General features: G+C 37.8%; 1 protein-coding gene across 1 annotated transcript in view; it reads left to right on the forward strand.

Annotated features, from left to right (window-relative positions):
• Positions 1-25,294, forward strand: part of LOC128733110 (homeotic protein deformed-like) — a 108,624-nt gene that overhangs the window by 57,314 nt on the left and 26,016 nt on the right. The window contains exons 4-5 of the mRNA XM_053826730.1: positions 17,884-17,953; positions 18,025-18,204. Of these exons, the coding sequence (XP_053682705.1) occupies positions 17,884-17,953; positions 18,025-18,204 (250 nt within the window). The remainder of the gene's footprint in view (positions 1-17,883; positions 17,954-18,024; positions 18,205-25,294) is intronic.

A 25,294-nucleotide genomic window follows, 5' to 3' on the forward strand; every position in this document is an offset into this window, starting at 1 on the left:
AACAAACAACGTACCTTAATGCCAACTGGGAAGCCAAAATTTTAACTCTATCATTCCAATTTGATTTTTTTGTCTGATGAAGAACACTCAATTTAAACCAAAATAGTTTTTAACCGAAAATAATTCTCCATTTCCTGAATAAACTCCTTACGGTTAGGCTATGTCAGATTTTTTCTTGTAAAACCCCTCTAAGGAACATTTCTGGCTACGCCCGTGCTAAGATGGAAAGATGGTTCGGTTTGTCGATGACGGAAAAGAAGAGACTACAGCAATGCAAAGCACTCATTCTACCAGTAATGAATAATGCAACATCAGCACCAGGATCTTCGAAAATGATCAAAGGCGAATTTTTCTGCCATAAATCCGAAGCAATAGAAGGAAAAATTTAGAACATGATGTTTGACGTGCTTCATTCGTTAAACTTCGATAGAAGCGGATATTTCCACTCTTACCTTTTCAATTGCCAGGACAATCATATCCGTTCTGCTGTGAGAGATGAATCGCGAAGCATGTTGTAAATTGGCTTTGTTAAGTAGTAATTTGGATGTTACCGAAAAATGTATCAATATCGGTATTTTTAAAAAATGTTTATCAGAAGTGTCCAATACCAGCCATCCTAAGGGTAATAAAAATATTTTGGCAGGTGCGTTGCGCGGACTCTATCTTGGCCCATTACGTCCAGGGTTTGAAAAGGGATCGCAAGTTGAATGTGACTGCGTGAATGCGTACGTTTTACGCATTCAACCTGCGCTTTTGGAACGATCATTTGACTGTTTTTGAATCCAGTCAATCTGCCGCTTGCGCTGCTGCCGTCTTATAATTCATGCTGCCTTTCAGGAAAAGCCAACAGTCGTTCTGCCGCTTTGCGCGTTGAGATCGAAGAATCTAAACTGCAAACTGCCTGGAAGCATAAGATGACGTATTTTTTCGTTTTTCTTTTTGTCTCCAAATCGGCTGCTCACAGTAATAGTTTGTTACCCGGACGTCGGTCCACCGCGAGCAAAATGTTCGTTTGTATTGGACGGAGTTCGACCGACTTCTTCCATGCACATGTAGTTGTTTTTTTTGTAGTATTGAATCATACGATAGCGCGGTTGCTTTTCGGTAGCGCGGTGACTGGCAGTCATTTGACTGTTTTGCAGTCATTCACTGCTCCAAACGGTAAAGGCAACTTGATCGAAACGAAAACGTTGAAAAGTTTTAGAACTGCCAGTTGTGTTATGCATAGCGTCAACGTCAACGTTACGTCAAATGAAGCGGTCAAGATAAAGTCCGCGTAACGCATGGGTAAACATACATCCATTACCCTACGCAATATACAATGCAATCGTTACGATAAAGCTCCATTGTTACTACTTGCGTTTGACAATCGTAAAACCCTATAACACAAAGTATGACAATCTGATATTTACGTCATCTCCAGCAATTTATACCACGGCCTCGTAAAAAATTGAGCAACTTAGGCCATTCTTTCGAGTTTTCCGTGAGCTTTGCACGGTGACGTCACGAATAAACACGATTTTCCCATTTGATATCCATCACTTTCTTTGATTTACTACCTGTAAGTCAAATTTTGCGACCGAGATTTGCATAAATTTATGGAAACAACTCAAAAATGTATAGTTTTCTCCTTCAAAAATACGTGAAACGGTAGTTTTTATACTTTTTCGATCTGTCTTCTAAGTCCATGTAAATAAACTCTTGATAGACGTCAAATAAGTGAGGTTAAATTCGCTCGTGCAACACTCTATGCCAGCTCAACTGATTTTGACACTTCATGCAAGTAGAAAGGGGAAGAGGATGAAGATTGTGATCGATTATTTAGCGGCAAAAATATTATAATGATTGACACAGAGTGAAACAGTGATGACAGATTTGTCATTTCTCCTGTCAAAATCGAATGATAACTCTACTTTTTAACAATATTTACATCAATTCGGCTCCAAAACAACGAATAAACGGGGTCTTTTTCACTTTTCTCATATTCTTTGTACAGTCAGTCCACAATCATGGGTCACACACAATTATGGGTCGATTTAACTTTGACTAATAATGCATGAATGTTATACTAATTGATTGACAAAATTGTGACTCATAAGTAGCACTAACAATTTGATCAATTATCGGATATTAGTAAGACGGAAATTAGCAGCTAAAGCTAAAATGACCCACAATTGTGTTTAACCCACGATTGTGGACTGACTGTACTTCCACCTGCATGAAATGTCAACCTGTTGGTACTGTTATACACTTTTCTTAATTTCAATTTTTGATCAAAGCCTTTGCATTTTAGTTTTGAGCCACATTTCAAAGGAGTAACTCCTTATTGTTACGATAAAGCATAAACGAATATACGGTTTTTCCATGACCGATAATGCGGACAGTGTCAGCATGCTGTCAGTCGACTTTGACCTCATAAAATATCAAACTCGAATAAATTCCACCATCAAATTTTGAAATCGGCTTAAGCATTTTGACACTGTTCGTCATGTAAAGCTCAATTTTCTCAAAAAAGCAGTTATATAGTAAAGTATCTTTTAAATATTGTTTACCGCTCAGAATCCTTGTTCTGAACTCTCTTGAACTCACTTTGCAATGATTTTACGCGTCCATACTAGGAAAATTGCTGCAAAATAGGATTTGTCTAGTCTAGCTAGTTTAGAAACACCTTCGGAGTTCCTCAAGGCAGTATCTTAGGACTCTTACTATTTTCGTAGTTTATTACGATATTACTAAACTGTTACCGCCTGGAACAAGATTATTTTTTGCGGGTGACACAAAGAGCTCTCGTATCGACTACTGTACTAGACTTCAAACGCTGATCTGTTTGTTCTCTGATTGGTGATGGCAGCCTGACTGAGTAGAACGCATTGAATCCGTACAAAAAGAAATTTGTTCGTGGGATATGTCGTTTACTGCCATGTAGGAATCCTGCCAACTTGCCACCATACGCTAACCTTGGCTTTTTGATAGGAACTTTGCCGCTCGAACAAAAACGGAAGGATAATGGCTCAAACGGCTCACAAAATTTTGACTGATAGCTATAATTGTCCAACCATCCTCTCAATGCTACAGCTACAATGCCCTCTGCGTTCACAACGCCATCAACGTCTTCTCTTCTATGGTTGAATGCTCATCGCACAAATATAGATAGGTCAGGATGAACCTATCCGTCACCTGGTCTTATTGCACAACAGTGCCGTACATAATTATATTTTTTAATTTTGTTGGTTCTTGTAATGTGGATTTTTTATAGTTAATAAGTTTCTGTGTATAATTTATATTTAAAAAAAGGGGGTTTTGGCGCTGGCTTGGAAAGTGCCATTCACGCATTTTAAGGCGGCTTTTCCCACATTTATCGATTAAGATCGGATGAACTTTATCAATAAACAACGATTAACTCGAGTTACTTCAATCAAATCGAGGGTTGTTTCCACTGACCGGTCGTCAGGACTTAAAGGACCGACCGACCTTTAATCGCACATTTGATCGATGGTTCAACTATTACTCAGTTCATACAGAATACGTCTGAATTTCGTATTGCCTAGCTACGGCCACGTTTTTGGTAAATTACTTTAGCACTAATTAATGCTTGATTAGATTTTAACGCCTGATTCTATCATCGAATTAGTCTTCCCATTTCCAATGCAAACAATTGCAGTATTTCTGTTTCTCACATATAAGTTTTTCTATTTCCACCATTTTGTTTTCTTCTGTGACCATTATTTTGACCTATCAACGAAGTGAATTAAAAATCACTCTGATTTTACCCGAAGGTCGGGAGACCACACATCAATTCAAATAACTAACAATCCCAAATTGACAGCAATAAACAAATTCAATATTTCATTAACTGACCGCCACTTGCAAAAAAAAACATTCTCTTTTCTTTACCACCCAAAAAACGGACAACAAATTGTTTACCAAAAACCAACAATGTTAGGAGTGATTTACACGAGATTATCCCACTAGAGTTGGTTACGTTTGTCGCCGACGTCGTGTTGTTGACCGAAAGGATAATCTCAATTGTGCTTCCGAAACTGAATGGAAAGATCATCCATCAGGTATCATAATTTTCTAATCCTACAGGTAGCCGCGTTGAAGAGTTTGGGTGTGTCTGTGTATATACCGTTAATTGGAAAGTTTTGTTGAGTCATTTATTATCATCATAAACTGTACCTTCAAGTTACGGGTGCTGACAGAATTATCTGGCTAAGCGGGATTAAAGTGTTAATGCTAATTTGCTCAACCCAAATCTGATCTTAAAAAGCGCTTGCCCACAGAGATTGTTGAGTAAACTTTTAACAGCAGTGATGAAACTGCGATGTGGCTTATGTGTCACAAATGTAATTACCTGTAAGTGAAAAGTTACACAAGATGTTTCGTTAAGGCGGACTGTGTTCTGGTCAATAGAATGAAAAATATTTTTGTACAACAGCACCTTCGAAATAAGAAAAAAATCATCATCGCACGAGCTGTCAAATAAAAGTTCATTCTGAAATGGACTTGAATCATAAAAATAAAAAGTATACTGCAATCGATGTCGATTGAACGATAAATTTTGGCTGCTTTCTGAAAGCCCCATCCGGAGAAAGTTTGAATCATTCTACACTCATCCGAACTCAATACGCAACATTACGGATTGAGTGTTTCGTGAGCTTCTGTTTCTCTAGACCACGATAATTAGACGTTAGCGGGCTGGGAAGGGCGAAAATGAAGAGTCACATTTATTTGAATTTGCTTACATAATACATTATCACACGTTTTGCTTTGAAGTGCTAACCACCATGTGTTTGTACGTCTATTTCCAGGGAATCTCCAGCCATCTTTTTCGTTAGCGCGTCAAATTCACATCAATGTCAGCCTTGTCAGCAGCCGCACGCAGAGGCACGTAACTCCGTAGCAAAGGGAGATTTTGCCTGTCGGCAGCATCAGAAGTTCACCAGCACACAGCAACAGCAAACGGAGGTAGAAACTCTCCCTTTTCGATTTTTCACCCGCCTACCCGGCTACGGATACATCGGTACCACATGCTGCCTCTATTGGGGTGTGCGTGCTTGTGTGGTAGAAAGGACGATCCTTTTTACAGAATTTCCTGACGCGCGCGCATCGCTTACATTCGCATTGATGTAACAGTATTGGTGCTGCCGTGTATCACTGGATAACGAACATAATTTTCCTGTTTCCGAGTAAGGGTTCAATAAGGAATCGGCAAAATGACTGTGCCGCTGCTGCGCAGGATTCAATAAAAATGGGCATTCTACGAATAACACGGTCATTACTGTGTAAATTTCCTAATGTATTTTAGAAAATATTTATATATAGCAATGAAAGGACCTAGACCATGGAAACTCGGCTGATTTTGAAAGCCTTTTCAAAACAGCATCTTAGCGAGAGAACGCACTAAACGGCAGCAGAGGGAATATAAACGCTAAAAGCTTGTCGTTTGTGCTCCTACCGAGAAGGATGCCTAGCAACAGCGAGGCACCTAATAGACGACGTCCCAATTTGTGCGGCGCGTTTTTCTTCTACTTTTCAATTACTGACCTACTATTTTCACTATTTGAAATTGAATTATTTCCCCCCCCCCTACCTTGAATTATATAGCGCTTCCATCTCCAACTATCTAATGAAAAATTAATATCCTGCAATTTCTAAGCCCGGTTTTCGATGCAGTAAAATATTATTTTACTATAAATTGTTTCATCACAAATAATTCCAATAGAATTTTATGCTAAATAATCAAACTACAAATTAGTAGAAAAACAGTTTTATTAGAATGTTACGAGAGTTTGTTCAATTTCCAGGTATTTTAATGAAGTTCACAAAATACTTATAATTTCTCACTGGGATTCAAGCATTTATTGTAGAAAATTTGTCTTTCTGCCTTTCAATTTTTAAAAATCCTAATAATTTTATTCAGTTTAAAAACGCTGTTCAAACCGAAAACTGTTGAATTTTCCAATTACCATTTATCGTAATCGGACACTAGAATATAAACAAGCAATGCCATGAACAGTTGAAACTATATTTTCCCTTGCGTAAACGAAGCACTAAAATATCCTTCATTATAACTTTATCAACTTAAGTGGAGTTGATAAATATTTGAAACAATAATAACGCATATTTTCCCCTTTCAGATTCGTCCAGTTATTTGCAAATCGGATAAATCGGAATTCTGTTCTACATCTACCCTGTAGATCCGAATTTGTTTGAATATTAACAAGCGACAAATTCGGTTCTAGAGAGGTTTGTGTGGGGCATTTGTTACCACCGCAGAATCGAGATGATCGAGGAAGACAATCAATCGATATAGCAATTAAGGACTCCTCCTGGTGCCGCAGACGAAAACAATAGCGGTAGCACTGTTGGAAGTGTTGCTTTTATATGTTGGAAAATGTGAAAAACAGGAACAGAACAATTAAATAATAAAAAATTTAACAAAATTACCCTTTGTTTAAATCTTTTAGGTTTGTGCTATATTTGTAAATTGGAACGCACTTGTAATGATTTTATTGCTAAAATCACGAGCAATTTTTATATTACAGCCGAATATAAAATTAAATGAAGTTGTATTATTAATGTTCTATCATGGAACAAAAACAAATAACTTATTTGGCAAATTATGAACCTCAACTGTTTGAACTTAAAAAGGTAAATGTTTTTACCACTTATACGAAGAACTATCTGCATGGGAATATTTACCGACTAATTTGAAGTGTAGTAATTATGCAGATATTTATAATGTACCCGATTATTTATAGCAAACGTGCGGAATCTCTGCTTTGCACGGTTCAAAATCGACTTTAGTCAACTCAGTTTTTGACCAACTACTACAAATATAGAAATGTTATTAATATTTTAATAGATGTACTTTGACAAAAATGGACGTTATTAATTTGAATGCTTAATATTAGTACAAAGGGTATAAAAGTACGAACAGTATAATATAATATTTTGAATTCCTTTAACCACATGGTTACGTACAGAAACCAGGCTATAAACGTTCGCCTGAAAATCTTTATCCTGGTATTTTTGGGGCCAAAAAGCATTTTTAAGCCTACGATCAACAACACATCTGCTGGATATTTTGGCAGCTCTTTTCGCCACGGCGCGCCGTAGTTTTCCTAGCTTTCATACAAAATGTGCCAATAACAAGAATAGCGAAATGTACTTCATCAAGCAATAATATCCCGATTCAAACAAAAATATACCAGAATTGTAACTTTAGCTGATATTTCCATTAAACTTTGTTAGAAACGTGATAGAAGAACTTGCAACACACAAAACGTATTACAAAAATGCTAACTCATTCTGTTACTTATAACACGCTTTGTTACTTTTGGATAAAAAGCATGTTTTTTGTAACTAATCTATACCTATAAAAAAGGATTTTTGTCTGTCTGTCTGTCTGTCCCTATGTTCCTTTTAGAATCAAAAACTACTGAACCGATCGGCGTAAAAATTTGCATGTAGGGGTTTTTGGGGCTACGGAAGGTTCTCTCGATGGCAAAAGACCCCTCCTCCCACTAAGAGGAGGGGCTCCCATACAAATGAAACACAAATACAATCTCATTCTTACTTATAACACGCTTTGTTACTTTTAGATAAAAAGCATGTTTTTTGTAACTAATCATCATATGTTTATATCAAATCAAATCATAGCATAATTTGACACGAAGGAGATTTATTTGTTTTCATTTGAAAGAGATGTGCAACGCTTGTATTTTGAATACGTCATCAACGTACAGCTGTAATTTATCCCAGATACCTAAATTGGATTTTTTTCCATTTACATTTATCACAACTTCTATTCACATTTTTGCAATGAAATGCAACACACATTTAACTTTGTGCATTTCACAACAGGGCAATAGCTCAACCGATAAAACAATTTTGTTAGTCGAGCTGTCAAATGACGTAGGATGAAATCACCGAAAACCTGACGGGTAAATTAAAAAAACCTCTAAAATTATTGTAGCTTCTGCATTGTTATTTTTTTATCTATATCAGAAGATATAAAACACAATCTTGAGTGTATGTTTGATGTACCGCCATAAATCCAGAACACATGGACAGTTTTTCACCAAACTACGATTATATATTACTTGACAAAGCGGAATTAGCATAGTTGTCAACAACAGGAGCAGTTATCAAAAGATAGGGTGCACCTCGACAAGGCAGAGAGGTTCAAATGTGGAAAGATGGCTTTGTTTTTCTATTAGGCGATTTTCCAGACAAATAACAGCTATATAAGTGGCCGGTAGTCAAAATAGGGGTGTCTAAAATGGGAAAGGAAGAAGGATGGCGACTGGCAATGGGGAAGGTCCAACCTAGTATCTCCTTTATTATAGGGAATTTTGAAAAAAACCGGAAGTGGTTGGGGGACAAAAAGGAGAAAGCTAAAAGCGACCCCGAACAGAATCGGAAACTCAGCTAGTTTATATATGTAATTAGAATCTTAAATATATTTTCTTGTTCATTATTACTCAGCCGACCGAGCAAAAAGAGATGTCAAGCTAAGAATTGAATCAATTCATATCAGATTTTAAATCAGCAAACAGAGTATTGCTAGAACAGTACTTAGAACAACTATTCCGAGCTAATGACACGCGCAAGTTTTATGAGAAGGTGAATCAAACTCGGAAGGGCTACACACCGAAACCTGACATGTGTATGGACGAGGGAGGGAATCTAATCACAAACGAGCGCGAGATGGTCGACAGATGGAGGCAGTTCTTCGATGAACACCTCAATGGTGAAGTCACAGAAGGAGGCGCTACGGAAATTAACCTAGGAGCGCCCATGGAAGACAGTAATGTCCTAGCACCCGATCTCCAAGAAGTCAAACGAGAAATCGGGCTGCTGAGCGCCTACCGACAGAGCTTTATAAACATGGCGGAGAAACGCTAGCAAAGGCTCTGCACTGGGTTATTCGGCTAGACTGCTGCAACTATCGCGGTATTACGCAGGTAAACGCCGCCTACAAGGTACTCTCCCAGATCCTGTTACGCCGGTTGTCGCCGATAGCACAAGGTTTCGTAGGGAATTATCAGGCGGGTTTCATGAGCTACGGGTTTCGCAGCTACGGATCAAATTTTTACTATCCGACAGAGCTTGCAGAAATGTCGGGAGTACTACGTGCCCACTCATCACATCTTTATTGATTTCAAAGCAGCATACGATACAGTCGATCGAGACAATCTATGGCAGAGAATGCACGAACACCGGACAAACTGACGCGACTGATCAGAGCTACATTGGTTCGACTCATGTGTTTCGTTCGCATCTCTGGGACACTCTCGAGTCCCTTCGAGACGCGGCGAGGGTTGAGACAAGGTCCTGCATACTGTTCAACATCGCTCTTGAGGGGGTGATCCGACGAGCGGGCATCGAAAAAAGAGGCACGATTTTTACCAAGGGTGGCCAACTTCTAGGCTTTGCAGATGATTTCGATATCATAGTCAGGAACTTTGCGACGGCGGAGGCAATCTACGTCAGACTAAAAGCGGAGTCTACGAGAATTGGATTAAAAATAAATGCGTCGAAGACCAAATACATGAAAGGAAGAGGCTCAAAGGAAACAAACGCGCGTCTCCCACGGATGGTAACCGTAGACGGCGACGAACTAGAAGTGGTAGAGGAGCTCGTGTATTTGGGATCGCTGGTCACTGCGGACAACACTAGTAAGGAGATTCAGCGGCGCATCCAATCGGGAAATCGGGCCTACTTTGCCCTTCGTAAAACGCTACGATTAGGAAGCATACGCCGCCGCACGAAGCTAACAATGTACAAAACCCTATTAGACCGATAGTTCTTTATGGACTTGAAACCGTGACGCTGCTCACGGAGGCCCTTGCGGTGTTCGAGCGGAAAGTGCTACGGACGATATTTGGCGGAGTACAAACTGAAAACGGAGAGTGGCGGAGGCGTATGAATCACGAGCTACAGGCACTGCTTGCGGAGACTCCCATCGTACATCTAGCGAACGTTAGCAGGCTACGGTGGGCCGGACTCGTCGTAAGGATGCCGGACGACAGTGCGACGAAAATAGTCCTCTTCAACAACCCCACCGGCACAAGGAACAGGGGGCCCCAACGTGCACGATGGCTGGACCAGGTCGAAAGCGATTTGCGACTTCTGAGACGACTAGGAAATTGGCGACGAGTAGACCAAGACAGAGTTGAATGGATACGAGTACTTGAAACAGCACGAGTCACTCCGGCTCTATGCTGAAGAATAAGAAGAAGAAGAAGAAGAAGTATTGCTAAGTGTCAGTTTTATGAGAAGAAGTATTGCTAAGTGTCAGTTTTATTAGTTAAATTCAGTTCACTTCATTGAAATGTCAATGAGTATCAAAAATTGCCCGATATTTCTATACAAACAGGTAATAAAGTAAATATTACGAAAGTCTTAGTCGTTTACTTGTGATTCTAATGTGTTTTTATTTCGTCCTGTTGGTCACGTGGTTAATAAACGAAACTATTTTCTCTAGTTTTCCAAGATAAATAGCGACATAACATTTTCAAACTTTGTCTGAGACGGTACTGTCAAATGAGTCAAAATTGAATCAAAGTGATCAACCCATCCCTGGATGATGTAACTGTTCACAAGTTTTTTTTTAATGTATGGGATGTCAGGGGATGTCAGTTACATTAACAGTTACAGTTTCTGGTCTTCAACTCATTCACGCTACCAGAAACTCCCTAAATTTTGTGAAGGTATCCAATTACACATTTCAGACAAATCCTTCAATATAGTATAAATATGAAGTGTACTCTTGTCACAACAACGCGAAAAGATAACACACTTATGCAAGCCGTAAAACATGTAAATAAGATGTTAAGGAGTGTCCTCATCCATTTAGTTGAAAATTCATTAGGAAATCAGCGTTAACAAATGCACATATGGCGCCGCAGAATGTATTTCTAAGCACTTCGCTTACTTTCCGGAAGGAAGAACATTAAGCCAAGTTTTAACTGGAGGAGCGTTTGGTAAGGAAGAATGGTAGACTGGATGATATTGCGAAACTTTGATGTGGGGCCAAAAATATACTGTGTAGTTCAATTACTGAGTGGGGCTCTAACCCACGCTCTTTCGGTTTGCGCCCAAGTGTTTTGACAATTAAACTATCAGTGCACGTGAGACAAGTTTTTAATAAAATTACGAATTTGGCAATAACTGACCATAAAAACCATACGAAAAATGGAACGAAAATGAATATGACACAGACACACACGCTGTGTAGCGCTGCGAGTGCATCCGCGTACGCCAAGCAAAGCAAAGCCTAGGTGCTACATTCCGTTATCGAGACTTGACCTTCTGTTTTTTTATACGACAGACTTCGCAGCCAGCTGTTAGAGTGCAGGACAATTGCAGGGCCAGTTGCTACGATCCAATTGACTCTAACAGCCTCTCCCAGTCGAGATTCGAACATACGACGACTGGTTTACTAGGCCAGCGTCATACCTCGGAGCCAACTGGGAGGCACCGCGTACGCACTAAACACTAAAATAAGAATCGAATTTCTATGGTGAATAACCAACTGGTTAAAACCACATTAAAATAAAAGTAAAAAAATGTATGATTCCAAGTATTACTAAACTTCCGTAAACTTCGATATGTATCACCAAAATTTTTACCGAACTGTTTAGATTTCGGGAATTTTTTATTTTAAGAAAAAAGAATACAAAAGTTACTTCAGCGCTCATCTATAAATTTTGAACGCTCACATTAAACTGCAATAATCTCTATATATGTTATAGCTGTCTCACCATATTTTTAAATTTAAACACATTGGTTAGGTTGTAGACGTTCTTTTATATGCTCTTCTTGCGTCGATTCAATTCTGTTACGTAAGATGTGACGCGAAGCATACAACATGCAGTACAGGTTTCTCTTCTTGCACGCGATATGTGTTCAGAAAAGTTTTACTACTCGCTTGGAGAGGGCGCTTGATTGATAAAATTAAAAAAAAGAATAGTAAATTAAATAGATTTTTTGCTTCAAACAGCAACTAGTAATAGTCGAACGAATTCGTTAGTTTTAATCCTCGCAAGTCCAATTTTATTTACACCGAGAGTGACAGTGACAGTGCTTGACAGTGACACATTCCTTACAGACTTTAATATTGTCACATGTGCACATGACATAACATGTCACAATTAAATACGTATAGCGTCCTATTTTTTCTATCTCTAACTATCCTCAGATAAATTTTTAGATATTGATGATAAGGGTAATAGCAATGTTCTGAAAAATGCGCAGCCACAAATGTATAAATCAATGTTTATAATTTTGTCGAGATGCAAACAAATTTGAGTTTCATGTTTTTAAAAATTTGTTTTGTCTGATGCAAAATTGTTGTTAATCGTACCTAAAAATTTAATGTTAAGTATTATTGATATCCCTATTATTGATAATTATAATTGAAGCGAAAATTAGAAAAATGTAAAATGTTGCACTTAATTCTATTACTATAGTTATATTACGATCCGTTTATACGTAGGTACAAATTTTTCATTTTATTATCATTTAACAACTTGCGCTCAAATTGATTCTTTTTTAAAACCCTCTCTGTTCCAAGGTTGGTTTACAGTTTTCGATCACCTGAAAAAATTATTAGTAATCAATTCGTAAAGTAAAACTATATAACAACATTTCTACTAAGTTCTAAGATTAAAATATCCACATTTAAATAGGTACCTCAAAAATTTAATCTGCTGATTTTAGTATCGGAAGCCATATTGGGACAGAGAGGCTTAACATTATTATTATAATTTAAGCCGTCGGTAATAAATGATATTACAGCATATTAAAGTTTATTAAAAGGTTCAGAATGCTTTTGAATATTAATTTCATTAATTGGAATATAATACCGGAAACGATGAAAGCTGTTCAAATTTAGTCACGCAATTCAGACTAAATCACGCATTAAACTTTCACGTGCGTTTTGATAATTACGTTACTTGCTCACACATCGGCTTTGGCTTAGTTTGTAGATTTGTCGGTGAAAAATCAACGTTTTAAAGTTAATACCATTGGAGCGTTTTACTACCATCATATTTCAGATTCCAAGTATTATAAAATAGATATAAATTAGAAAAAATTAAAATTTCCTTACCGCAAACGTATCAAGCTGATTTTATACTGCCAGTAACTACGTCTAAAACCTGTACTAACACTCACTATACATCTCTGTGTGTAGAATTAATAAATTGAACTATAGTTTAATCATACTCACACATTAAACATCTACTCTTCTGATTATGGAAAACGTTTAATTGAAATATCCGCAATAATACATTCATTCTTTAAAGTCAACTAAAATAGCATTCTAAATTCACAGCGACTAACTCTAATAATAGGGGTAATTGGTTTAGTGCTTATCAGAGAATATGAACACTCTAATTAAGATTCTATCAAATAGTTTCCTATTCTTTTCTGAATCTCACATGTAATTTAGTAACAAGCAACAAATTTATTTCTGCAGGTGTTGGTAATTTCGCAACAAGATAGATTAAATATATTTATCCACTAAAATAACAAAACAAAATAAACTTTTCGCAGGAGTACTCCAATATAAAAAACACTTGAAAGCATTGAAAATGTTCAAAATAATCAGCCGACTTCGTAAGCTTGAGTGTGAAACTAATTGTTCGAGTACAGTGGCACGCTGTTGAATTTCAACTTTCATTTGATTGAGCGATTGAGCTGTTAAAAATATAATCATTTTATTATCTACCTTCGTTTTTGTACTAAGTCACATCCCAATATAAATATTGTCATAATCCAGCCCTTAATATTAATGAAATCTATCAACGTATCTTAGAGAAATGTTAAAAGTTTATGTACATTTTTAATATTATTGGCATATGTGAAATTTTGCATGTTGCAAACAATATTTAAAAAATCATTACGGTCCTTCACTCTTATTTTTAGTTGATGCATTCTCAGGATAGAGCTACATTGTGATTCCTTTCCAGTATTAATTGGAGAGTTCGATCATAGTCAACAGAGAATTGTTAAATTATCCCTAGCATGAGCGAAGAGCAAAATAAAAGAAAAACAATATTAGACTGAAGTATAATGCTATATTTTGTTATTGAACAGATATGGAGATAACACATTTTGTTATTGAGTAGATATTTAGAACATTGGTTGTAAGATGAGTTTAATAACTGATTTTGTTATCATATCTTTATCATTCATTTATATCATTCGATATATTTCATAAATTTTTTTTAATGACTAAAGAGATTTTAAATTATAAATATTTTATGAAATGATTTTATTAATATATCATATGCTACTGCATTTGTTATTCAATACCTTAATAATACTAAAATATGTTATTCCAAACTATGAATACAGCCATGTTATTGCTTTGTTATTCATATAACATAAGTAGTTATTCTTTTGGCCTTCAAGGGACAAAATTTTGATGTTATGTTTTGTTATTTTACCAACTATGTCAGCCAAAACAAGACCAAATTTTGATACGAGTTATTCGATTTCCATAACACATTTTGATATTATATTGCTTTTCGCTCCTGCTGGGGATGCATCATGACTTATCAAAATAATCTCTGTTTAATTACTATTAGAAAAATGAATTAATTACTATACTGAATGTATGCTCATCGACTGTGAAACTATATTTTTTGGGACGGTTTTTCGGCTTTGCAGTCGTTTTATAGCAGCTAAAACAACGTTTTGCTTCTAATAATCCAACGTTTCGGTGATTTTAATTCAACATTATCAAGGAAAGTAAAGACAATTTGAGCTAATTTACATTTTTGGAGAAAATTGATTTGACTTAATTACTATAGAAAAAATATATAGAGCAACCAACTTAATTTGGACTCCATGGGAAGCTGTACATAATTTGTATACTTTCATTAGATTCTGCTGTAGGTTTTCATATGGGGCCCCGTATTCTACTAAGACGCTCCAAAAACTTCAGTTTCACATGGGGTCCAAAATAGGTTGGTTACTCTAGCTCATAGAACACTTAAATAATACCCTAACAATTAGTGTATTTAAGCGGGTCAATGCTTAAACTTTGTTTCTTTGGCTTGACTTTCGTGGCTTTATTGAAGGATTCTTTTGAGCATGCGTGTGGCTCGAGCAGCACGTTCCTCACAATCCTGTAGAAGATGTGTGCCTTTATCCTAGGTCGGAGGTATAAGAAAAGTTCACACCTAAAGGAACTCCGTCGAACTACGATCCAGTAAACATTCCAGTTCACTAGCTGCGTCACGCTAACGATGAAATCAGCTGTAATTTCCACTTCCTAGCATCCAGCTGTAGCGTTCACAATTACTAATCTCTCTTCGATCGATTATAATTGTTATTATTTATTATGTCAGCAGACACCGTAGAAACGCAACGCTAGCACGGAGCGCCATGGAGCAATGTTAATTATTTTATGGCTCACCGCATATTCTACTCGTACATCTGCTCGCCGAAACAGAGCTGTCAAACTTCACTATGGCAGTAGATAAGTATTAACCACTTAACTGAAATTGATGATTTTTCAATTGTCTCATTAAAATGCAAACACTCTACGAAGCAGAACTTGTGTTTGTATTACAAAACAGACATACCTACCGGGGAAATTAATCAATTTCATTTAAGCAAATCATGCCAGAGATTGAATTTGATCCAGCTTCAGAAAATGAAAACTTTCTTTGGCGAACAGTTAGCAGGTGATTGTATTTTTGATTGATACTTCATCTGACGAACGATTCGATTCGTTTGCAGTCGGGCAGAGTTCTTGAATTGTTGTGCATAAAGCTGAAATGATACTGAAACTTTTCTGGCGATTTTAGATCGGCCATATTTCGATCGATAGGTATGTATGGGGTTGTAGAACATTCAGCAGTCAGCAGTCTATCGGTGCACTGTGAAGGTTTTGCTTTAGGAGCATGCTTTCATGCTGAGTGAGGTGGCTAATTTGGAATGACTAGACGGAAATCTGCTGCTAGGCAAATGTTAGGAAAACCGGTCTCGCATTTTATTGTGAAACAGCAGCGGCAGCAGCAGTAGAAACAGCGGGAGCCTACAGTCTGGTTAACTGCGAAGTCATTCTGTACTCAGCTCTCGGCCACACGTCCATCAGGGTCATTCTTGAAACGCCCAGAGCAAGATTTACTTTGTGATTGAATATCAATGCATAACTTAGAGCTTTGCATATACGATAACTGTGTAACTGTTTACGAACAGCTTCAAGCCGCCACGTAATGCATTATTTTATACGATGTCGAAATTATAACAAAATGGCGCAAGCAAAGAGAGACCTGTGTGCTCAACAAAGGAAGCGCTACGATAAGCATCAGCCAACAAAATTTTAACATGACGAGGGTTCAGACAAAAGCAATCGCTCATAGAAGCGAAAGAAAATGTAGGAGAAAAATATTTTCCATCATTTCTCATGCTTTCATCTGCCGTCATGTTATGCACGGCTGTACACCCTATATTTATCCCATCGCAGGATCCACTCAAACCAACCGTACGTACGAGGAGACAAGAGCTCTGCCGGCAGCAGAAGTCCTCCCGATACGAAATCAAATACCTTAGGGAGGAGTCAAGCAAGAAAACTTTTAATGCATTCAATACTGACAGAGAGAATTTCCCAAACTAGCTAGACAAGCTAGATCACGAACTGTGCGAGTAAATCACACCTACTTGAGCGCAAAGTTTTGATTACGAGCAGCCGAAGAAATGTCGTCACCCCCAGCAGCAGACATTCAATAAATTCCAGCTAAAATTGTTTAAACTAAATGAATTCAATTGGGGACTTCCACTATATAACATCACCGAATAACCATAATTGCACTGTTCCAAAATGTACGATGCGTTGTCAAACGAACGAAAAATATTCCAGCTTGTTTGATTTATAGCTGTTGGCCAGCCTTCTCTTCACGCTTTTCATTCACATTTTTTCTCCATTAGCGATGTCGAACTAATGGCGGGAAGGAACGATTCGATCCTGTGCGCGCGGACAAAACGCTAGAAATTCCAATCTCGCAGATAACAGCGGACAACAAAAAAAAATAAACCCGGCCACTACTTCAGTACATACAATAATAGTCACAATTACTTTAATTACACCGTGACAGACGTTTCAACCTTTTTTAAACCAGCCGGTCGTCTAACAAATTGCACGCTTGAAAGTCGCGCTTAATTCAATTCCAAGCTCACTTGTTAAAGCGCTGGCACTGGAGAAAAGAAACAATAACACAATTCATCGCTATCTTCTATAGAACGGGCGGCCTTACCGACGGGTCCCTCTGGGGATTTCATAGTTTGTTAGACACCAATTCATCACTGCAAACACACACGTTAGAAGCTCTTCAAATATACCTCCATATTTTAGTGGTACTAAATTATCTGGAAAATTGCAAAGCTTCTGGAATACGAAGCTGTAAATATTTGGACACCGCAAACAGTGAAAACCGAAAGTCTCTGGAGAGTGATTTACATTTTCAAAATCCCCTTTTCGTTAACTAGGTATAAAATGCACGAAAGCATGATGATCTCTTGTCAACTGCAAGAACAGAATGATGGATTGGGTCAATGTTGGCTCTCGAAGACACCCACGCTCTACCTCTACAGTAGCTCAACCAGTATTTACGATTGATTATCATCGAATGGATTAATGCTCAGGACAGCAACAGAATGGAATAGAGTGTCGCACTGTCTGGACAAAGCTCATTCAGTGTTATATCTTCCGACTGGATTATTTTAATGTCATTGCCTCCCGTTTATGGAACAGGTTTTTCGGTAGATGACATAACTTTTCAATAAAGTCGGAGAGTTCGATACGAGTAGCGCAGGAATTTTAAACTGTGTTATTTTAATTCTGATACTGATACTTAGCACTGTCGTACACTTTATCGCGGAAAAAAGAGGAACGAAAACGAAAAATTGAGGCCACGCCGGAGAGGAAGTGTTGTTGTAGATCGAAGATGAGAATGAGTGATGATGTGACAACAATTTTTAACGTTTTATATTTATTAGGTGGTCTGCTGGCTCAACGGACGCGCTGTTATCCGGCGATTTCGTGGAGCAGTACAAAACGAGTTTCGATGACAGCGTGTTTACCGTTTTCTGTGGAGAGAATTGTGGAAGGGAAAGGAGTGCGGGGGAACTACTGGAAATCCGATGGGTAACCGTTTCCGAAAGGAAGGTGGTGTGGTGGTGGGCCCAAAATTTTACGCGCTCAAGTGGATTTTCTAGCTGGATTGGGCTTTCGTTTCATACGTATGTTAATGCTAATTTGGTGTTGTCAAGTATGAAGAATTATCTCAAGAACCGGAAACAAAAGTAATACTCTAGATTATCGATCTATCTTGGCCAGACATGAAGAGACTAGATGCTTTTTTTGTTGGATTATAGCCACTTGAGCAGCTTGGGTCATTCATGACTTCTGCGGGGTTGGGATTTGAACCTGGGTCTTCGGCGTGAGAGGCGTGAATGCTAATCACCACACCGGGACTGACCCCGACTAGATGCTTAAACCATAATCTTGTTAAGAATATTACTATAACCTAATTTAATTTTTCTTCCTATCAGTGTAACTTGCAGGCAACTCGAAGTTGAGGAGACAATTGAGTTCCAAAAATCTAAATATTACATAATGTTGTATAAACGCTAGATTATCTTTTATTGGTTTATGGCTTATTTACATATCACATCATCACAAAACTTAACTTTTTAGAAATTTTAGCTAGAAATCTTTAGCACTGTTTTATTGCAGTAATAAAGTAATTGGATTCAGGGCTGTCCTGCACTCTTGGTGCACCACCCAGTGTGAACTGGGTAATACTATCTACCTGGCAAACACTTAAGATAGAGCAATACTTAGTACAGCAATCTTATGGATAATAATTGACTCTATAAATGCGCCATACCCAATATCATCTAATTTTGTTTGATTGAGGCGTTACAGGTAAATAAACAAACTAGGTGTACTGAGTGCAGGACAGCCCTGGCTGGATTTGCAGGTCCAGGTTTCATGCCACACTGTTCCAGCACACATAAAAAGCTAAAACTTTCAGATTTTTTTTTAGATCACCTAAGATAAAGTTTTAGTCATTTATGTTTTAATTTTCTGCCTAGGTTTTTTTTTACAATACTTCAGTACAACGTTCAACGTCATAGATTTTGCATAGATTTCAAGTGGATTGCATAGAGAGTGTCCACAGCAAGTTTTAACGTTTGAACAGTTGGGTAAAATTAATTGAAACTTTGCATGGAGAAACTTAGAAGTGCATTATTTACACTGTGTGAGTCTTCTCATCAGGTGCGCAAAGATCTGAACAATGGCAAGAAAGAAGAGCGCGTTCGCAAAAAAATTCTGCACATGTATAGCGAAAATAAGAATCAATCACATCGCGCCACCGGTAAAATCTTGGAGATCCCGAATTCTGAAGAATATCTGACTGTCGATCGTAAGTCAAGATGGAGAGAAAAAAGGCCTCCGTATAGTGTTTATTTATTTATTTATTTGGGATAATTCATCTGACCTTGAATTTGTCTACATGAATAAAACTTAAGTTAAATAAAACTACGTAGCTTCTGCGCAAACAAGTGCATTGGGACACAGAAATTTAACAGTTCCTTCACGTCCGAGTTCTAATGCATTCTGTAATTGGCTCGTTGTAACCGAATGTAGTCGGGTGAAACTGCGTTTGCAATAAACTCGTTGAGCGCAATAGTCGTTGTGATGCCCGGAAATTGAGCATGGTTAAGGGCGTTGGAGAGTCAACTTCGCCGTTGATAATTTTGGCTACAAATAATGCCTGTTGCATTTTGCGTCTACGTTCTAGAGTGTCAAGTTCCAGTAAACGGCATCTATCTGCATATGGGGACAAGCTATCTAGATGGTTCCATGGAAAATGTCGCAAAGCAAGTCGGGTGAATCTTCATTGCACGCGTTCAATCTGTATGTTCCAGGTTAGCTGTTTAGGGAACAACACCAAAGTACAATTCTCCAACAGCGGGCGAATTAGAGCACAATACAGTGATTTTAGACAATGCGGATCCTCAAAACTTCGTCCAATCTTGAAAATGAATCCAAACTGCCGAGATGCTTTAGAGGTAATTAGTTCAAGATGTAAGTTAAACGTCAATTTTGAGTCCAGTAAGTCGCCAAGATCACTAACTTGATCCACTTTGCGCAACTCAATACCATCAATAGTGTAGCTGAAGTAAATCGGATTTCTAATGCGGTAAAAACTCATCAGCTTGCATTTAGCAATGCTCACAATGAGCCAGTTCAATTTGCACCATTCACCCAACAAATCGAGCAACTCCTGCAGGCTGTGGCAGTCGACTATGTTTTGTATTGGACCAAACAATTTCAGGTCCTCAGCGTACATTAATTTGCATCCAATGCCAAGCGATAAAGTGACGTCGTTAAAGAACAATAAGAAAAGTAAAGGTCCCACGTTGCTACCTTGGGGAATTCCAGACTTATTAGTGAACACCGATGAAAGGATCACAAGCGCATAGTTGGGGCTTTCGACCACACACCAAACACCTCCGTTCTAGATGTGGCAAAAAAACTAAATCTGAGCAAAAGATTCGTGCAGAAAACTCGTGCTAGATTCCGTTCAAATTCTAGGCCCCAAACCGTGACGAAAAACAGAATACGGTCGTGCCTGGAAGTTATACAATCAAAAACTGACAAAACCACTGTGCTGTATTATGGACCACGAGACCTACCATGCTAGTTTTCACTATAGGCATAATTCAAAACTACTAACCACTATACAAATTTTGGCTACTTATACTTGGACCTAAACGGTACACGGATGACGGTACGTGAAAACGGACTTCAACTAGATTTCACAGAACCAGTATTTCACTTCCAAGAATAACTTTGATGTTTCAGAGAACCTCCGAAAACAGAAGATGTCGTAATTTGCCAAGAAATTCTTGATTTGGCAAGCAATTTGTACATGTGAAAAGTGGAGTACACCTTTTGTGACCACAGATACCACGAATGGACAGGTGTATATGAAAGAGTGCCTCCAAAAGCAACTTCTTCCTCTTTTAAAGTCTAGCAACTGTCCTACGATCTTCTGGTCGGATTTGGCTTCATGCCATTATGCAAAGGACGGTCTGGAGTAGTATAAGGCAAATAATGTCTGGGTAATTACAAGTCAAGTGACCGAGAAAAAGGACAAACGCAATTACGCAAGAATTACGCAAAGGACGGTGTGGAGTGGTATAAGGCAAATAATGTCTGGATCATTCCACGTCAAGTGACCGAGAAAAAGGACAAACTTGTAATCGACCTTCTCCGATTTGAACTAAATTTTGTCAGATTGTTCGTTTCAGGTTAGCAAGAAAAAATCCTAAGTTTGGTACCGATTGGACGTTCTCTCGATTAATGGCAGTACCTCCATTTTTAAACAAAAGACACGTTTTCATCAAATCCTCTTATTTTCTTTTGCTTGGAACTTTGGAAATACTAGGTTTAGAAAGACAGTTTGATCATGTTTCCAAAGGAAATTACCCAAGAAATCCGAAAAAAGTATTAAGAAGAAAATGTAATTTTACTATTGATAGTTTGTGAAAAATCGCTGATTTCTTTCTTCAAATCGCTATAACTCTGGTTCGGCAAAGAACACCTCGTGGTTTTGAGTGATTCTTATGTAAAAAATCTGAGGAATACAATGGAGTTGGAACTTTTGAAATCAAATTGTACTTTTTGAGAAAAATGCAAGTTAAGTCTTTAAATCGAATTTAAAAGTAATTGGCAGTACTGCCCCTTAAAATTATTATATTTTTCGGAATCCTTGGACAATTTCCTTTGGAATCATGACCAAATTGTCTTTCTAAACCTAGTATTTCCAGAGTAACAAGCAAAATAAAATAAGAGGATTTGACGAAAACGTGTCTTCTCTTTAAAACGTATCTTTCTTTAATGGAGGTACTCGCATTAATCGAAGGGACGACCAACCGGTATTAAACTTAGAATTTTTTCTTGCTGACATGAAACGATTAATCTGACAAAATTTTGTTCAATTCCGAGAAGTTGAAGTTCCGTTGAATGTTCCGTCTATTTCGTACCAAAAGATCTTAACCCCCAAATACACCGGAGCAACGACCAATCGAAAATAATTGAGCTTTATGACGCAAAATCTTCTGAAACGGCTTAAAGTAGTCAAAAGAGTTGAAGAAATGAAGAAAGTATGCGTAAATATGCAAAAACATGTCTATTTTAAGGTTGTGCAAAACCTCATAGGTGGGGTTAAGGCCAATTCTTGGTATTAAAGCATAAATATTAGGTATACGGATATAAAGCATATGGACACGAGACAGAATGGAAGCAAGGCCGGATGAACGTAAGGTCGAATATTATGTTAGAGGTGGGACGGTGCTAGGATTATGGAAAACTAACTAGAGTCAGCATCAGCAGGTCTAGAAAAACGAATAAACTTAGGCAAAAGTAACTTCTGAGGGGAGGCTTTGCAACACTCGCGGCCTGTAGCATCTAATATCATCTAGCAACACTAGCAACATGTAGTAGTAGTGAACATTTTGTTTGTAAGACGACGAACCACTTTTGAAATTATTTGTATTTAAGCTGGCTCCTGTTCAGAATCAATTTCTCGCTTAACACCTGACTTCTTACTCAACCAGATAATACATTGATAAAGAATATAACATCCGTTATTTTAGGCCTGGCAATCACGGTGTCCAGATCGACAAGCATACATAGCTGCTCATATGGAGGGAATAGATCGTTGTTCCTCAGAACCCGAATTTTTCTGAATGCCTTCCAGCCGACCGATTTAACAGGAATACTGCGGCTTTTAGACGATACTCGCAAAGTCCAGTTTGGATCGAACTGAGCCAGTGAACATAGCAGGCAGAGCATGCGGATCGGTAAGTTCATGGCCAATCTGACGCACTATGTAGTGCAAGCATTCCGTAACTAAATTATTGATATGGCAGTTGAACAAGAGAACATTTCCGGGACTTTACTCACAACCCACAGTTAGCACCGAATCTGCCGAAGGTAACCAGATCTTATTGCAGGACATCCTTTAACGATATTTACTGGTAAGAACAGTTTGATATCATCGGCGTACACCAGAATATTTGCGCAGTCGATGAAGGTTTCAGTACAAAAAATAACGGACCTAAATGACTTCCTTGTAGCACACCTGAGTTTACGACGAAGGACTTGAAGCTTTGCCATGAATTTTCACATACTGCGTTCTGCATGTTAAATATGAGCTTAACCAGCCTAACAGCAAACCTCTAACGCCGAAATCCTGCAGCTTAGCTCCACCAGCATGCCACCAATTCCTATCAATGTCGGTGTAAATACAGTCTACCTGATATCCTCTTGTTATGTAATCTGTGATGGTTGTACGAAATTCATACAAGTTCGTTGCAATGCAACTGATTTATCGTTCCAATTTTAGTAGGATATCTCCAGCCGAAGCTAGGACAATTTACAACTGATTTACTGGCACCATTTTTTCTGCCTTTCATTGGTATCGATCAATATTCAATATCGAACGATTAATTTCATTAGACTAACCTCGTGTTTTGTCATGACCTTTAATGATGTCAGGCATTTAATTTTTTTTATTGTGGTAGTTTCTACAATCGACTGAGGAGACGCTAAAAGAAAGCATCTTTTGTATCAATGCTTATAGTATCCAAATGGAGTGGGTTAAGACATGAAGGGAAAAGGGTGGAAAACGTATTCAATGCTTCAAAGGAATCTAGAAGAAATTTGTAAGATTTACTCTCATGACTCTTGAATGAAATAAAAAGCAGATACCTCCCTGATCCGATCTCTATTCTTTGAAGGACATTGACACGGTCTGCTCGAGAGGCCATAGGACAATCGATATCAGATTTTTCAACTTTTGATTAGACAATTTACTTTCAACGAAGGTCCACTATTGTTTTGTCCATCATTAATCTTTTAAAATTATTGCAAAGTTTAGCTGATGGGTCATAGAATTTTATAAAATTTTGTACACGGGCAAAGGTTATAGACTTCTTTTTAAGTTATTTTTATATGTTTTATATTTATATGCAAAAAATCAACTTTCTAAATAAAATACAAACATAATAATAAAGATCCATCTTCTTCTTTTTCTTCTTTTGATACATAGAGCCGCGGTGGCTCAAGCCAGTATAGCCTCCCGATTTTCGCTAGTCATAAGACGGGATTCTGCGGGATTTGAAAAGACTCGAGAGGGCTCCCGAAACACGCACATAATACATCACCTGCTCTAGGGTAGCTTTGATCAGCCGCGTTAGTTTGTCCGGGAAACCGTTTTCGTACATTATCCACCATAGCTGTTCACGCTCGACTGTATCATATGTTGTTTTGAAATCTACAAGAATATAATGTGTACGTGCGTTGTTCTCCCGACATTTCTGGAGGATTTGTCAAAGTGTGAAAATTTGATCCGTAGCAACACAGACTTATATAAAGCCTGTATGATACTGTCCTATGAAATCATTTGTTTTTGAGACAAGACGCCATAACAAGATATGGGAGAGCGCCTTGTAGGCGGTGTAGATCAGGATAGTACCACGGCAGTGCCTTCTATCCACTCTTCCGGTAGTTTCTTCTACTTCCGAATCTTTGAAATTGGGCAGAAAAGTGCCATTGCTATTGGTTCTTTGGCGTTTTTGACCAAAGAGGCACAATTTTTGTTTGAAGAACACAGAAAAAAAAATATTTCCATGTTTTGCAACCACAATTAATTAGGTCTTCATACAAAATATCTACTGGAAATTCAAATGAAATACATTTTATTTGACATCAAGGTCATTAAAATCGGTTCAGTGGTACAAAAACTGTGATTTTTTTACAAACAGTAAAAATGAGTACCCACGTAAAGCAAAAAGAGGCATCCTAAGTACCAATTGAAAAAACATGATTTTACTGGGAAAATTACGTGCGTCCGCAGAGTAGAGAAGTGTTACCACAGAACAACAACTATCCAGGATTAGTTAAATATCTCAGAATCTTAAAAAATGCAGTTGGTTTCTACACTACTATTATGCTACCAAAAAGTTTCTTTTTGAGATAATACTAAATTAATACTAAAGTGGATTCACAGTTTTATGATTATTAGGTACCTTCCGAAATGACACAGTGCAACGAGTGTTGATTAATATTAGGAACAGCTATTTTTCGTAAAAATTATTAGCAAAATATTTCGAGAGTCACTACAAATACATTACTCCTGAGATTTTTTGCACAATGTCCTTCTATGCTAGACCATTGAATTATTTAGAA

This window comes from Sabethes cyaneus, chromosome 1 (genome assembly GCF_943734655.1).
Source record: "Sabethes cyaneus chromosome 1, idSabCyanKW18_F2, whole genome shotgun sequence".
Classification (NCBI taxonomy): domain Eukaryota; kingdom Metazoa; phylum Arthropoda; class Insecta; order Diptera; family Culicidae; genus Sabethes; species Sabethes cyaneus.